The sequence below is a fragment of the Excalfactoria chinensis genome, chromosome 2 (genome assembly GCF_039878825.1).
Source record: "Excalfactoria chinensis isolate bCotChi1 chromosome 2, bCotChi1.hap2, whole genome shotgun sequence".
In the NCBI taxonomy this organism is placed as follows: domain Eukaryota; kingdom Metazoa; phylum Chordata; class Aves; order Galliformes; family Phasianidae; genus Excalfactoria; species Excalfactoria chinensis.
Window position 1 is genome coordinate 49,805,853 of NC_092826.1, and position 17,291 is coordinate 49,823,143.

The 17,291-nt window shown below is 38.1% G+C and overlaps 1 protein-coding gene across 3 annotated transcripts in view; it reads left to right on the forward strand.

Annotated features, from left to right (window-relative positions):
- Positions 1-17,291, forward strand: part of GNAL (G protein subunit alpha L) — a 178,487-nt gene that overhangs the window by 119,955 nt on the left and 41,241 nt on the right. For all 3 annotated transcript variants that reach the window (XM_072328056.1, XM_072328058.1, XM_072328057.1), the window contains one exon: positions 1,091-1,188. In XM_072328056.1, the coding sequence (XP_072184157.1) occupies positions 1,091-1,188 (98 nt within the window). The remainder of the gene's footprint in view (positions 1-1,090; positions 1,189-17,291) is intronic.

Genomic DNA, 17,291 nt, shown 5'->3' on the forward strand with positions numbered 1-17,291 from the left:
ATCATGAGGAAGAAATCACTCCAAGGGCAATATAAGTATCTGTCTGCCAATCTTCAGTCATGCTGCTTCTTTTCTTCCAAGACTTTCTGTGCATGTTTTTCACACCTGCTTTAGCACCTACTTTTCTCTGAAGTTCAAAAGTTCCTGAAAAAAAGTTTTCAGGGAAAGTCTCAGTCTCACAATAAAGGAAAATACAGGTTCTTTGGTTTGTCTTAACTTTGTTTGATTTTAGAAAGATTTAACATAAAACTAGCCCCCAGCTTTAAAAAGAGCTGGAGTGCAGGAGGCTCTGCATCCAGGGCACAGAAAGTGGAGAGGCTGTCGATCAGAGTTGGACGCACCGTTCTGTGCCTTTGTGTTTTGTACAGCTGAGCTGCAGCTTCACCATCACTGAGGATGGCTGTGGTTTCTCATTCACATAATTCTGAAATAAGCTGGTTGGTGCAAATTTCTGGGCTGGGTTGCTTGGGATAGCTAGCAAGAGTATGTTGTGCCAGACTCAGAGGAAGCGGTGTTGAGCAAAGGCTCTGAATTCTTGCAATTAAATTATGTTGCATGAGAAAATACTGAACAGCGGAGAGTTGTGTTTTTCAGGAAAAATTACACAATCTTTTTAAAGTTACAGGCTGCTTCTTCCTCGAGGAGCTCATGGTTATAAGCTGAACAACCTTTTGCATCACTTTCCTGCCCTTTCCATGGCAGAAGATTAAATTCAGTTTAAAACTAAGTGAGCGTGCTTCTAGGTAGTTTTGTATCATGGAATCATAGAATGTCATGGGTTGAAAAGGACCATAAAGTTCATCAATTACAACCCCCTACCACGGGCAGGGTCTCCAACTACTAGAACTACTTAAACGAAATTTTGCATGTGGGTTCATATGAACTTTGAAGACTCTCTTCATTACATACCATGTACTGGAACCTGTCAGCAACCTGCTAATAAATGCTTCTTTCCTTTCCTTCTTAAAGGTGCAATTTATCATTTTGTAATATTTAAAAGCAGGAAGGTTGGGAGAAACAGGAACAAATCCAAGGTTGAAGATTCGGAAGATTAAGAGATGTTCTTATTGGTTGTGTTTCCAATTTTCAGGAATTCTTTGAACATGCGAAAAAGCTCTGGGATGATGAAGGTGTGAAAGCATGCTTCGAGAGGTCAAACGAGTATCAACTGATTGACTGTGCACAGTAGTAAGTGTTTCTTTTTATTGCTCTAATAGCCAAAGATGTAACTGTCTCTATAGTTTAAAAAAATATCTTTGTTTGCAAAATGTAGGAGTTTTGGAATGCAGCAGTTACCATTCTAATTCTAATTGCTGGTTTATTATAAAAACTGCCTTTTTTATACAACTAAATGTTCTGCTTCTGATATTTAACAGTTTACAAAAGCTACTGTGAAAGAAAACATCAAATTAAAGAATTTTGAATACTTGTATTGTTTGAAATAGATACACACAGTCAATTTGATTTAAACCATTAAGCTTCAAAAATTCACAGCCAATATAAGGAAAATGCTGTGTTTTAAATTCTGTGACCCAGGCAGTGCTTGAAAATAGCTGTTTTTCTTCACATTTCACTAAAACTTCTGTGATTTTTATCAAACAAGATGCATACCTGCATTATTATTGCATCTCTCATGTATACTCTGGGAAAAAAAATGATAAGCAGTATTTCAGTAAAGTTAGTATTATGTTTGTTTTTCTCTCCTTCATATACATAAAGTCAAGCAGTACACTTGTGTGTAACACAGTAGTGACCCTTAAACAGGTTTGTGTGATTGGGAACGTTCTGAGAAGAGATGTGTAGAAGATTTTGAAGGTGCAGATCACAAATATATAGTACACTGATGAAAGCAGATTAGTCAGGAAGTAGTACATTAACATGCCAGGACTACAGCACTCTGCTGTCCCCAGTAATAACGCAGCTCTGAGTTAGACTCCAACCAAAAATACACATTTCATGTGAATAGCTATTGCGAAAATGTATACTCTTAGAGTTGCTATGTGATTTAGGGTTTTCAGAGAACACAATCCAGTGTGTTATGATTTGTCTAATTGGCAGTATGGTCAGTAACAATACCACAAGTCTGTTGTAGCACTCAGTGTTTTGTTTTTCTGTCCTCTCTGCTCCCAGTGCCTAAGCTCAAGCAGAGAAAATGGCCTGTGTAGCTAAAGGAATTGTTGCACTCCTGCCACAACGGGGAATTTTGGGGCTGTGGATAGTATTTTCTTTTCCCTTATTCCAGACTATTTTGGGAAAAGAGAAAGATCCAATGATGATTCATCAGCACATGGAAGCAGGGGAAAAACACGTATGTGTAGGAAGGAACTCGTTTGACCTGAATGGATTAAGTTTACTAAAGCTTGGGCATTAGCCTGGCAACAGTTCAGACTGACAGTGGTTCTGTATAATACCACCCCCCCCCAAAAAAAAAAGTTGTCCTGAGTTGTAATCAGTGGGTCTTTCCTGTGCCCTTGCCCACTACCTCCATGGTACAGAACTGTGATGTACTTGCTGGAAAGACAGGGTTGACTTTTTGGGCTGTCTGTTAATACACTCAATTAAGATCTCAGAACAGTAAAATTGAATAATGATGTATATTTAAGGTAAATGGAAATGAAGCTTACTGTACTGATCAGTAAAGACCCGTATGGCTCTCAGTCTTTGGAAAAAGAGCCTTAAAGAACCAGCCATGTATCTTCTTCACCTCCTTTAACTGACTTTCTGTTGGTGGAGTTATTAGTTGTGGTAGTAAACGGGACACTTGCTTAATTTCCTACCGTCAAGATGATTTATGAAATAGCGTTTAATATTAAATATCCCTTGAGCATATTTGTGTTTTACATTTGTGATATACCTGAAAATGTAGCAGTTAAGCAACTTAACCACGTTTTTAAACCTTCACTCTTAGCACAGAGACTTGAAACTCAGGGGTGCTTGTGTTACTGACCTGATCAGACATCCCCTTCCTCATGGGTGTTGATAACTACCCCTACTTAATCATTCCTTAAAAGTTAAAATGATACTAAGATCATCAGTGAAAGAGATTGTAAAGCCATCATATATTTGCTGCATGCTTGTGATTGTATGTTACACAACAGTAGTTGCTTTACCCAGAAGAATATGTTTGGGCTCTGGATCTCATTTGGAATAGTGGAGTGATGTTAGCCTTGTTGCTGAAGCATATGAGACAAGTCTAGGTTAGAAATAGAGCACAATTGTTTTGGTATGTGCACACGCAAAATGGTGACAACGAGGATGCTGTCCTTCTGGTTCATTAGGACTGGATGATTTATCTTTCATAACATGTCCATAGTATTTAATGGGTGGGGAAGGAAAAGAAAAAGTGGGGAAGGAAGGTAATGCTGATACAAATGCTTACTGTGGGGTTTTTAAGCATCTCTGTTGTTTTTGATACACAGAATATGGGAGAAAGCATCTCAGACTCTTAGCTAAATCCCAGTCTTTCACCTCTTAGCACAGGAAGAACATCTTCAGTAGGTTACCACTATTTTCTTGGCTTAAAAAAATAGCAAAATAAAAAAAAAGAAATCCCAGCTTGCATTAAAATATAGTTGGTTTATGAATCGGATTGCTGATTGAAAATACTGAAAAGTGTTACTAGCATATTATAAAATCAATGACACAACTTGGTGACTGTTACGTGTGTTACAAATTCACTGTCTTTTGGAATAGTTTAATTTGGCTATGGTACAGAGCTTCTGTGTTTTTAGAATTTAACCTGATTTTCTTTATTGCTCTGGGATAAATACTTTGTTGGACAGAGAGGTACTAAAAAGACACAAAGGCACATTCTTTATTTACATTGGGCCAGAAAGTTGCTTTTCCTTGATCTTTAACGCATCTTTAAATTACCAAGATCCTGGTCCTCCATGGAAATGAAAGTCAGGTCCTGCTTCTCAGGCTATTTTAGTATTCTGACATGACTGCTCCATACTTCTGCACTTCTTATTGTCATGCTAGTACCTAATGTGGTATTTGCAGCAAATGTGAAACTGTGACCCAGCAGGAGACCTTGTGCTCTAACGAGAGTAGATAGATTGTAAGCAAAGGTCTGAGTTGTTCTTCTTTACTGACTACAAGTATATCTAAGTTAGTCGTAGAGGGGAGCACTGCTGTCAACTTTTTTTTTCCTTACTGGCCTTTGCATACTTATTTTTTCTTGATTGATACTGTAACAGTGACAAGTTATTGTTGCTGTTATTGCCTTGCCTTCTGCCTCAGTATTACTTTCAAGTTAAATTTCAGATTTAATTTAATTTAAAAACTGATTTTATTTTGTTGGACTAACATCCGGCTTACCTAGATTTCAGCAGATTGGTTTTGCCTATGACTCTTTTGGCATACTTCAGATAGCTTCAACTTATTTAAAACTACTGTGATTTTGCAAATATTCACAAACTTTATATTCAGCAAATGGTAGCTTTGTAAAGGATTCTTAGATTGTGCATGATTTAGTGCTGTCTTGGCATTGAACTGTCTCGTCTATATGCTGTAGACCAGAGTATCTTCACAAAATATTTTATGTCATTCTGGAATAGTTTCCTAAAAACTGAATAGTTTTCTGTAAGATTAATGCAAATCCATCTTTAAGTTATTTTATCTTCTACGTGCTTGTTACTGAACACCAAATTTTATCGTATCTGTGCAACAGAACTGCAAAGCAAACTGCCTTGAATACAGAAGTGATCAACAGGTCTAGATATGACAGCCTTCATTTACAAAAAGACAAGTTGATGAGTTTATTATATAGCTTAATAAATTTGTTTGCATCTTCTGAGAACACCAATTACTGAGCTTATGAAGAAATAGAAAATTTTCTTTTACGATAGCGTACCTTGTAGTGGAGTTGTAGGTTTTTATTGCCTATTTGGTATTATACGTGTAATAGAATGACTTCATTCTAATGCCAATGGTAATTTTCTATTTCTAAAGTCTTCTTTCTTCACTGCCATCTGTACTATGCATTGATTGGTGGCTTCTTTAGTAATCCAAGAAAAGCTACTAAGTTACTTTTTACTTAGAATCTAATACATGGCCCCAGTGATAGCAGTGAAATTGAAGACTTCTGTGGAGTGTGAGTCTGCATTGGAGAACACTGGGGACTCCTGTTCTGGTGACATAGGTCTATTGTCTTGCTAAAATGAGAGTTAAGTGATCTTGATTACTCATGTCGGTTGCTCAGTTGACAGGGTAAATTTGGTTGCAGCAATGAGACTTGAGGTGTGGCGATACTTAGAGCACCTAGACAATATCAGGGAAAGGTGGTGGTTTGTAGAGCAAAGAAGTGGGCAAGAATTAGGGACAAAAAAAAACACAAAAGCAGAAAATCTGGTTATCTTTGTAGGTCACATACAGTTTGCTCCTGGCATCTTTAGGAAAAATTAACTACTCTTACATTTATTAGAAGGTTCGAGAGTTTAGTTTTGTCTCATTGCATTCACACAAAATAACCACGTGTGTGTACATAGGTGGAAGGTACATAGGTGTAGGTGAAAAGGCTGTATTTCTGCTTGCTTTGTTTCTCTGTTTAGGAACTAAACCAAGAGTTTAAGGGAACACTGCTCTGAACCTGTAGTTTATCGCAGTTTGCTCACTGATCTTCTTTACCTTATAAAAGATGCCACTCCTGATACACTCAAGTGTGATGGCCTAGATTGATCTCTCTACAAACATTTGTGCTAATGAAACTTGATTATGCAGGTTCTCAAGCAAGCAAACACAAGGGATGTGAGCTTGGCCAAAGAAAATTGATTTTAAATTTGAGCTAATATACACGCAAAGGATACATCTCAAGTTCTTTTTTGTTTGTTTTTTGCAGTTATTCTATCTTTGAGCGGGTTTCAGCCAACCTTTGGGGCATCTATCAAGGCAATAGATGAAGTAATTTAAGAAAAAAATTGTTTGAGTTGTTGTTCATAGATTCAACTCCTGATGTGTGAAAACTTTTTTTCTCAGCTGCACATCTTGAAACTGAGCCTATCTCCAAGTTACTGTGCTGTCCCTTAATTCTCTCTCACAATATGAGGTCAGAAAGCCCACCTCATCTTTGTCTGTCTCTCCATGTCTTTTGCCTAGCATACCACTTGAGCCTCATTTTGTTGGTACGTACACAGGCTACATGTATGATGTTGAATATAAGCATTCGAGTAGTTCATATACTTTCACTCTGTGTGACTTCAGGATTTGCCTTTTAATGCTATTTCTTTTAGGGATTTTGCTAGAATTGGCTGCATCATGCTCCAAATTGGATTTTGCTAAAGCTCTCACCCAGAGAGGTCACAAACAGGCTGTGCTGACTCAGTGGCGACTAAGTTCTTCCTGTAGTGCCCTTCCAACACCAGTTTCCAATGAATCCAGTCCACCTGCATCAATTATTGATAATTAACCTTTTCAAGACCGAGTTGGTTAATAGTTACTAATTCTATCTCCTTTGAAAGTTCCATAATAGTAATAGCTATCAGTGTCAGGATGGCAGCAAGTAGCTTTTCTTTTCTGACAACGAGTGAGTCTTCAGCATTCCCAGCTTTGGTAGTCAAATAGCAGAAAAGGTGTTTTCTATCATCTCAGTGTTTTTGTTTGTTTTAAAATCCCCACTGTATACAGGATTAAATCAAGGGACTGTAACCTCCTTTATGTATTTGTTCCTGTGCCTCTCCATCATCATGTACCGTTCAGTTCTGCCTAGTTTAGGATCATTGAAATGTGAGGGAAAATACTGCTTTGCGCACTCCTGAGGTCTGAATTGAAAATTTGTACAAAAATACTATAATTCTTAATATTTTGCATTAAACTGTCACTGATGATTGACTGTATCAGTTAGTGGCTGATCGTTGCAGCCCATCAAAGATTTTTGACATCTCTTGTGTTACGTGCCTTTGTCAAAGTAGATACCTGGAACTTGAGATGGATTTGCGTAGTTTCTAGCTGGTCTCAGGCTTCTTCATAGTACTGGGTTATAGGTGTGATTTCACCCCCATACTGTATTGCTGAAGGGACTTAGAGCCATGTCATCATCATTTAGTTTCTCCAGGAATATGGCCGGAATGAGGCCAGAGGAGGCTGAACTGGTATGCTTGCGTAATGCAAGGCAAGGCTGCCACAGAAAATACAACTGTGGTTACAGCTGAATAACAAACTGTTGTTTTCTAGATAACATAGATGTACTGTCTGTGAAATCATTAGTCTAGCAATCTGTTTTTAAACTGACAAGTGGCAAAGATGAATTATCCAAGTATCTGCACCATTTAAGGAAAAGATGTTTAGGAATGTAAGTATTTAGTTTTTGTCCCTGGAGGAGCAGTATGATATTCATGTATGATGTCATCACTTGAGGGGAAAAAAAAAATCCATAACTGAAATTTCCTCTCCGCTGCTGTGTTTGGAGTGATTTTGGATGCACATGGGAGGGCATGCAACCTACTGTGGGGAATCTGCTGAAGCAGGGGGGCTGGATGATCTCCAGAGGTCCCTTCCTAGCCCTGAGGTCCTGTGGTGCTATGCTCATCTCCAGCCTGCAGCTTGAAATGCACAGCCTGGGATGACAGAGTTCTTCTTGTACTCCTTGATAACTGCCCATTTTCAAGAAGCTCTGGTGCTTCTTGGTGTATCTCTTGAAAAAGCTTATTGAAGAGGGAGTGGATTCATGAAACATGGCTGCTAAAGTCATGCATTTGTTGTAGAAAGGGAGAGTGGGGGGTGGTAGCTGAAGGATTATGCAGGCTCAAGAGGTTCTCCTGCATACCCCAGTGGCGCAGTGGTTTAAGCTGCTGCCTGCGGCACTGGAGGGCCTGGGTTCGAATCCCCCCCCCTGTGGCGCAGGGGTAGAAGTGCCGCTTCGCTACACAGGGGGCTCGAAACCCGGGAGTTGGACTCGATGATCTCTAAGGTCCCTTCCAACTCGCATGATACTATGATACTATGATACCAGTCTTTAAACTACTAGCTGAAACGAGCTTTTGATTGGCAGTTTAGAACAGCTCTGAACCCCCTTCCATCTTTGCTTTTTATTTTTAATAAAATTTCCTCCATCGTAATGCAGATGTATGTATGAACTGAACACACTGGTGGTAAGCTAAATAGTATTATTCTTAAAGCTAGCCATTCTTTTTTAGGTTGTGTAATGACTTATTAAATATAAGACTTGATACTTAGAGAAAAGATGAGAAGAAGTAATTGATGATAAATGTTTAATTCTTCATGTTACTGAATTATTGATGGTGATACATGAAAACCGTAATAATTATTTTCTTCCATCTGAAGTTCTCTTTTGTTTCATATATAGGCAGTTCACTGTAATTATGAAGTTTCTTCATTTTCTTTCACTTTCTATCATTTCAAATCAAATTTTAGTGTTTAAGCTAGAAGCATATTTTCTTTGCTTAATCGATGATCAGGTTTTCTCCATTTGCCTTATTTAAATTATAAACCTTAACCAAACACTGAACTGTTGTTTAATGATAGCAAGAAAAAAAAAGAGAGAGAGAGAATTTATAATTACAGAATAGTTGCTTTAGCTTTACTGATTAGTCTTCTAAACAAAGGTGTTTGCCAGATAGGACAGAAGTCATTTTGCAGTGCATAATGTTTGCATCTTTCACAGTTTACTAACTAGGAGACCACACTCTTCAGAGGCAGAGTTGTGGTTTCTTAAAATACACACTGGGAATTTTCTGAAATAACCATTTCATCTCCTGTATATTTTTGTTGTTGTTCCCCTTTTTACTGCCATTCATGAAAAAGCAGCGTCAAACTTAACCAATACCGTCTACATTTTGTTAATCCAATTGTGACTAATGTGGCCACGATCTTAGAATAGTGTTACTTAGAAGTACAAAGTTGTGGAGAAGCAGCTGTAGAAACCCCCAGAACGCCTTGGTATCCCCCTTTTGTATGAAGTGTGAAAATACCAGTCTCCAATTGGATGGCGTGTGGGCACGCGTCTGCCTCAATTAGCTGCCTCAAGTAAGTGATTTCTATACCTAGAGAAAAAAAAGCTATATTCTCAGTTAAAAAGTAAGAGTGAAAATAGGTTATAAACACATCACTCTCTGTCTTTTAAATATTGATATGATGCATTATTTTTACTAATTACAATTGAAGAAGCACCTAAGCAGCTCAGAGTGGGGTGCTTAGACATAAACTGATCTATACATATTCCCACATTCTTCTGCATGCATGGCAATGTTTTTGCAGTGTTAGAATAGGCAGAAAGTTTGAAAATGTGAGGCAGAAAACCCAAATATGCCTTAACTTCAATTTGGGGTACTTAATATAGTTGTATTTTTTATGTTTCTTTCCTTTCACAGATAAATAAGACATCCAAATTAGGCTGCAACTGTTGGTTATCTGGAATCTACATGCAGGATTTGTAGGTGCATCTCAGAAGGAAGTTGTTTGTCATTCTGTCGGCTCTAGTGTTGTTTATATATGTGCTTTCCTTGGTTTAGGACTGCTGCAGTGTGCTCATGGAAGAAAGAGTAAAGTACGACCAAAGCCAGTTTTATTATACTTCAGAGAGCACTGAGTCACTAACATTTATTCCACTTCTCCAATTGCTGTTGATTGATACAGTATTTAATTTGATCAGTTCATTTACAACTCTTTGAATGTGTGTGTCTTCTTGATGGGAAAGATGAGTTGGTCAAAGAACACATTAGCTTCTTAATAAGCTTGTTATTGTGTAACACAGATGTATTTCAGATATTTCTATGAGATTTTCTCTTCTTTTCATTATTCTCTAGAGAAAAGTGCGTCACATACTCTGTTGCCTTAAACCTAACCTAACGTGAAACGTTTGTTTACATAATAAATATTAAATAATATAGTTACTTTAATACCCGTAAGTTGAACGTTTAAAAAAGAAGCAGGAGTGCTGGCAATTTAATGCCATACAATGGCATTAAATACGGAGGTTGTCAAATTATTTACAGTTGTGGTCTGACTTTTTTTAAACTTTACAAGCATTTTTTCACTTAGAGATGGTCAGTTTTTCTTTGTCTAAGTAGAAAGTTTCACACCACAGGATCACAAAAGGCCAAAAGACATTTTTCTTCCAGGGCAAACTACTCTCAGACCAATCTCTGCAGACGTGGACTCCTCTGAACTAACGTACTTGCTCAGCCTTGTTTATGTTAGGATCTACGAGAAGCCAGAGTTTGGGTGGTGGTGTTTTTCTAAGTTAGTGCTGCACCAACAGATTTGAAAATAGAAAAACGATGGAATGCAGAAGTTAGGAAATAAGAAAATACAATAAAGTTTACTCTGTGTTGGAAAAATGTAGATGCTAAGCCTCTGTGCTTGAAAAAGAAACTTTACACCTCAGACTAAACCAAGATGGAGACTTAGTATTTGTCAGCTTGGTTGTAAACCCAATTTTAAGGTAAGTCAGACTGGGAGACTGAGAGTTTAACGGTGTCTCATTACTTCTAATAATTAAGTTAAATCTAATTTTGTTCATTTTAATACAAAACAACAGTGATACTGCCAGAAATTTGAAAAAGTTTATTTGACTTCAGAGGAGCCATTTCAGTTTGTGTCTGTTATAAAAGTATTCTTTCTGAACTGATGAGAAATGTTTGTTGCGGTGGTGGGTTTTTACACAAAGTTAATTTGAGTATAAATAAAGCAGTGGAAAAGAAAATATGTGCAGTAATGTGTCAGTAGACTTCCTGTATAATTGGTGCACCAAGGAATTGTCTTGGAGAACAAAATCTGCAAATCTTAATTTGTGCTAGAATTGTTTCAGAAATGAGTGTTTTCTTCATCTTACGCCCTTGAAAATTCCTCATTTTGTAATAAAAATGAAAGGACGTGGTCTGAAGCAGTTACCACTAATACATAAAAAGACGAATCTTGAAATCGGTTGTCTTGGCTTTCTGAGGACAGATTTCAGACATAGTCTCCTTTCATGAATGTTGCAGGGGAAGTTGAGGGGTGTATTTTTGTTTTTCAAGTATGTTATCTCAGAAATGAATTAGAATGAATATCCAAGTAACACTTCAGTACATTTTTCTGGCTGAAGATTGATGACACATGCAGTGCTCTTCTTGACTCCCTTCCTTCATCTCCTTCGTTTTTTTATATGTATAGGAGAAGTCATCTGTACCTTTCATGTCTTTTAGAAGGATGTACTTGAAGTTGAGAAAATCTGCATTCTGGACATTAGCATACGGAAAGTCTGATTGTATAGATTTGGGATAATTAGTCATTAATTAAATCTCTTTTCAAAAACTTTGTGAAGAAATGGGTGTAATTCCTTCACTTATTTACTGTCACAACTATGTCTGACTTGTATTTGCCGATGCTGCTGTACCAAGTTATTTAAAAGTAGGTTGTTAATGAGCAGCAGACTGTTAGAGTGAGGAAAGAGCACTGTAGCTGCTAGGGTTTGTTCTATTCAGGGAAAACAGAACTAAGCCACGCTGCTGAGAGAACTTCTTTATCCAGTGTAACTTCTGTCTTACATTGAGTTTGTTGGCATATTGCCTTTCATTGGTAAGATTTTAAACACTGTATTTGATAAATGTGTCATACAGGTTTTTTCTCCTCTAGATTCTGCTCTGAAAAGTTTTTGTATAAAGAAGCAGGTACTTTACAGATATTTACTGCAGTGAGCAAAACTGGCAAGCCCGGTTATGCAGCAGTCACAGTAGCTCAGTGTCAATGTATCAGCATCATTACTGCTGTTAAAAAAAAGGAGAGAAGACAAATGTAGTCACTAGTTTTTCCTCCAGTTTCATTTTCTGTTAAGACCTGTGTGGATGACTACTTAACTTGCATTATACACTGGTTATTCACCTCACCTTGTCCTCTGCAGTTGGTAAGCAGCTGATGTCTGTAGGGCTGTCACTGTAAGGTGAGAGAGAAGAGATTGTAGTGCAGAGGGAGTGTAGAGTGCATGTCAGTTCCAATCAGTTCCAAGCAACAGAGTCAACCGTTTAGGTTTTTGACCTGAAAATAAGGTAAAAGTAATCATCATCAAATTACGTTATGTCAAACTGGCAAGGGTGAGACCTATTCTTAAAGCATATTCAGAGAAATTGTTTAGCTTATTTATAAATACAGAACTCTCTGCATCTGGCAGGGAGCTCATTATAATATACGGTGTATTGGAAGAATGATTATATGACGATTAAAATTGATTTTAGGAATGCTCTTTCATTATTTGTAAAGAAGCCATGACTATTTAGAGGGTGGAAAAGGAGAAATAAAGGATCATAGGTGGGCAAAGATAATGAATACAGGATTCCCAAGTAAGGCAAAATTAATAAAACACTTATTTTTAGGCAGGAGTGAAATCTTAAGACACTGGAACTTGGAAGTAGTCTCTTAGGTCTTTTCAGTGAAGACAGAATGCTAAAGGTAAGGGGACTGCACAATGACAGGCTTTCTGAGCTACATCCTGATAGAAGTGGGCGGAATGGATGCAGAAAACAAACAGAAAGACAAACAAACAATCTGAAAAACAACCCAAGAAAAACTTTGCTAGGGAGATCTTCCATTTCTGCACGGTACAAAGAGAGACAGTGCAGATGACTGTTCAGAAATGTGAGAAAATACACTGCAGCATTCCTAGCAAGTAGTAAGTGTGACTAAAAGACAGTTAGAGTAAGTGAGGTTAGCATTGCTATTGTTGAGTTATTGTGGATTTAAAGGAGACCATGAAAACTGAAATATATAAGGAAATAAATGCCATTGATGACAAGTTTAAAAAAAAATTAAAAAAAAAAAAAATCCAGCAAAAAATAATATTCTGAAGACATTGTTTGAATTTTAGGAAGGGAGTAACTGAAGGAGTCCCAAACACAAATGTCTTTCTCCCCAAACAAGATCTTCATCTCACCTAGCTTCATTGTTCCAGTACATAATTACTTTCTTTACTAGTTGTTGGAGGCACAGCTGTATGTCTTTATGGAGGCAAAACTGAAAGACTTTTCCCAGTGAATGGTCCCACTTATATTCTGCCTTTAATAGGATTGATTGCAGTCTTTTATTTTGTGGACTTCAGAGCACTGGGGAGAGGTTCCCTTCTAACAGGTGTGTTGCTGTCCTTTGTGTTTTTAAACAGTGCCTGAGACCACCTCAAAAAATGGGCTAGATCCGTTCTATATTGACATATCGCTCTGTATCTTCCTGTACTTTGACAGGTGTCCCTGAAAACCTATCAAAGAGACTATAACTTCATCAGAAGACTTGCTTTCCCCAGCTCCTTGCAGGTTATGAGCTACTGACATTTTTCAGGTTTACCTCTTGAAATGGAGACAGGGGCATCTCCTGCTGTCAGTCTGCTCTTACTCTGCCCTGTAAAAAGGGCTGCAGTATTACCTTGTGCATGTGCAACAGTTACTGCAGTGCTGGCTGAAAGTCTTAAGGATTTCATTGGCATTGTACTTGAGAGCTTTTCTGATGCGCAGATCTCTGACTTACCTGTGGCCCTGATTTGGATTACAACCATTTCTTTTTTTGTTTGCTGACATTTGTATTTCTTTTCCTTCTCTCCACCTACTAATAGAATCTGCAGATCCATTTCTTTGCTTTTCCTGCTTTTGTTTGTTCGTTGTTTTATTCTTGACAGATTGACCATTTGCTATCATACGGCTCTTGAGTTGGATAGGTAATATGTCTGTTCAGTCAACAAACAATGAGGTTCACCTGTCTGCTTGGATATGTAAAGGTGGCTCATTTTACCTACTGTTCCCAAGCTTCCTTTGACTTTAAAAAGTGATTGAATACTTGTAATTTCTATAGGCAGAATACAGGGCTATGAATTCAGAAATTATCACAGATCTGTAAAAATTGCACAGCACTGTATATTTTCAATGAACTAAAAGCTTTACATTTATACACTGAAGGAAGTTCTTAACTGTGTTTTCTTACTGCGTTCTTTTAGGGAGCAAACCATTATCTGACCCAAAGGGTAAATTACCTTTCAGTTATTTATGCATTAGGTGTCTTTTTTCATTCTTCTGTAAAAAATATATTGGTAAGAGTGTTTTCTACATAATCCTCATTATGGTAGCTGTGCTTTACCAGACATGTGGCTGCTTCTTTATACCTTGTGATGAAGGAACAGAGTGTCATTTGTAGCTGTTTGCTTGATGAGTACTAGATCTAGGTGTGCATGACAGAGCACTGTTTCCAGAGGAACCACAAAATTGAGTATAAAAAGAAAGGGGGTGTGGGGGGGGAAGGAAAAGAAGGGAAAAGACTTCATTTTAGAACAAAATCAGCAGTACAGTCTGTATTCCTTTCATTTTGAAATGAATCTACTTCCTTCTAGGCGTCAGCCATAAATCAGATAGGGAAATAATGGCGGCTGAAATGCACTGTAAGTGCAAACCCTTACCATATACCTAAGAGGATTCAGTACAGTGTGTGTGCTTCTTGGCACTCTGGTCATACATCACAGATTGCTTCCATGAGGCAGCTCATAATCTAGTAGAAGACACCAGCATCTTGAGATCTTCCCTTGCAATACCACCTCACTTCTAAAGTAAGCAATACATGTGCATTCTGCTGATGTAATCAGACAAAACAGACCAGCAGGAGAAAAAAAGGGAGGAATCTGCTTTTTGTCCAGAGCAGAAGTTTTGCTTTGTATTAAGTTGTTTCTTATGGCATGATTCTCAAGTGAAAAAAAGCCCATCAGAAAACTATACAGAGGGATGCTGGAAGTTCCCAAACGCTGCATAGTGTGCATAAGAATCCAGACTATTCACAATTCAAATATTAGTTTTTTACAGTATCTCTCAAATGATGGCAGCCTTGCAGAAATAAAGTAACAAGTAGAGGTTTTGTGGTTGGGTTTTTTTTCTTTTCAGGAAAGAAACTTCCTGGAACTGTAATCCCTTTAAATATTCATCTAAGTGAGAAATACTCTTTTTCTGTACATAACTACATTTTCAGTCAGAAAGACCATTTCACCTCCAGTGATATGTCCTCAGAGCTGAAATTCTTAAATCCTAAAGTGTTCAGTTGGTTGAAGCTTATTATTATTAGCTGGTGTCTTCCTCTGTTGCTAATTGTTTCTCAAAGTGAAAGCAGAAGGAGGCACTGAAATTAATCACCTGTTTGTTATGTGCTTGAAGCCAATAATGAGTGTGAAGGAAAGAAAATGAACACTCAAGCTACAAACAGTAACGGCAATAAAAATGCTTCCCATCGATGGTGGAAGGTTTTGAGCTAGTCAAAATGTGATGGTGGATAGTGTGTGGCACGATGGGGCAGTTGGCCATCCAGAAGTGCTTCCTTCCATTCCCAGCTCCCTTGTTTTTTGTTCTGTGATGAGGCCCCCCGTTAGCCTGTGCACACCTGCCATGTAGCTGCTCACATGCTTACACTCAAGAACTTTATCAGAGCATCCCTCCCTTGGGTTCAATATACTACAATCACAGCTAGCCATACAAGTCTGTGTGTCCCTTGCTCATCTCCATCTTCATCATCTGAGCAAGAAGTGACTTACCAGTTGCAGTTTTCTGCACTGAAAATGGCATTCTTTTGTTCTGTGAGCAAATGTGTGTGTGTTACAAAACAGGCGATACAGAAGATTTCTCCCCAGAGTCGTGTCTTCCAGAATCCGCTACTAACTTGAAAAGGGGGCTCTGAAAATAAGCTGCTTTCCTTCCTCCTACCCACTTGCTGCTGCACACTGATTGATAATCTGTGCCTAATCCCTCATTTTGCCTTCCGGTTCTCTGAACCACTTCCCTGTACCAGATGCCTTCCCAAGGCACTGTTTGGTCTCTCCCTCATAGGTATCGAACGGGCTGCAATGCTTATGTATCATGCAACACTTGTATTTATATTATATGTAGAATAATATAATTTATATCCAGTATGATAGGGTGATTGTTTTCAGAGGAGTGTGCCAGGGTGTGCTATAAAACCAAATCTGCAGTTGTTTCATACTGTAGTCAGGTAATGTCAGAGACATTCTGTGGACTTGGAAACAAAGTGTGACAGTCTACTAGCTTGTGTATTTCTAGAATATCTCCCTTCATTTCAAAAGCAAAACCAAAAAATCCTTCCAGGTCACTGCATGACTTTCTGTCCTTGTGCAAAATTAAATTAGAGGTAAATTGTCTTTGCTTTCTTGGAATGACTGTGCTTGTGTTGCGTTGTATTCTGTTTGCAAAGCTCAGGGCTGATATTTTCTCTGACAGTGTAAGTTGTCTGATTATGATAAGATAAAACAGTGTGGAAGCTGCTTATTCGCTCTTCTTATTTGGCTGTCAGTTTTACAGCAGGCCTTTTGGTGAACCCATCTAGGGAAATTATACAGGTTTGGGGATCTTTTGGCAATTGTTTGTAATATCCTGCTCTATTTGAAAAATGGGACTGCACTGAAAACATCCCTCCTCTTTTCTTTTTTTCCTCTTGTTTTCTCTTTTGAGAATCATGGTGCGTTGCTTAGTGTGTATCTTGTTGGTAGTTTGCAGTGCAGATAGATGTGTTCCTAAGGATGGGTCTGTAAAGGCAGTACAATGCACAGTGCTGTGAATGGCTCCTTGTCAGCACCAGTTAAAGCTGCTATGACAAATCGACAGCGGAGGGGGAGGAGGAATCATTTTACAGCTAGGAGAACTACAATGGCAGTTGTATTGGGAAATCAATGTTCTCTTGGTGGCGTGTTTGTTTTTTTTTTTATTGCCCAAATGTCAGTGTTTCTCAATAGCTTGCTCATATGAATAGGAGTCAAGGGAATTCTCAATGTCCAAATCATAGAGCATGTGCTATTGTTTGCATTCTCTTCAATTTCTGAGCTGCTCACAGCAGGCTGTAATCATGTATCATGCTGATTTTTCATCTCTGTTATGCATTATTTCAGTTTCTTCTGACTTTTGTCTTATTCAGAGAGGAAGCAAAAGGGCAATCTAGATCAGGAAAAAGTGCTCAGAGCTGTAGCTTGCCTCTGGATAATGTGTTATTTGTTTTGCCTCGGGGTAGTTCGTCGTGCCTTTTGGTCTACCTGTTTGTGAGAAAGCGGTAGTGCCTTCCTTAAGACCTTGTAAAATCTCATCTTATGTTGGATATTAAAGCTTATTCTGAATGAGTTGTGGGCTTTTTCATTACAGTGCAGTGATAGGTATTGGTTTGTCTTTCTGATTGCTCTGAAATAATTATCAGTGCCACTCTTTGCCAAAGACATTGTTATTCTGTCTAGAAAGTATCGGTACAGCTTTCAATACTTCCTGGAAAGTGTTTGGTGCAGTACAGATACAGGTCTGGTCCTTCTCAATTCTCTTTGTAGAGCACATCAAATGTAGCTATTT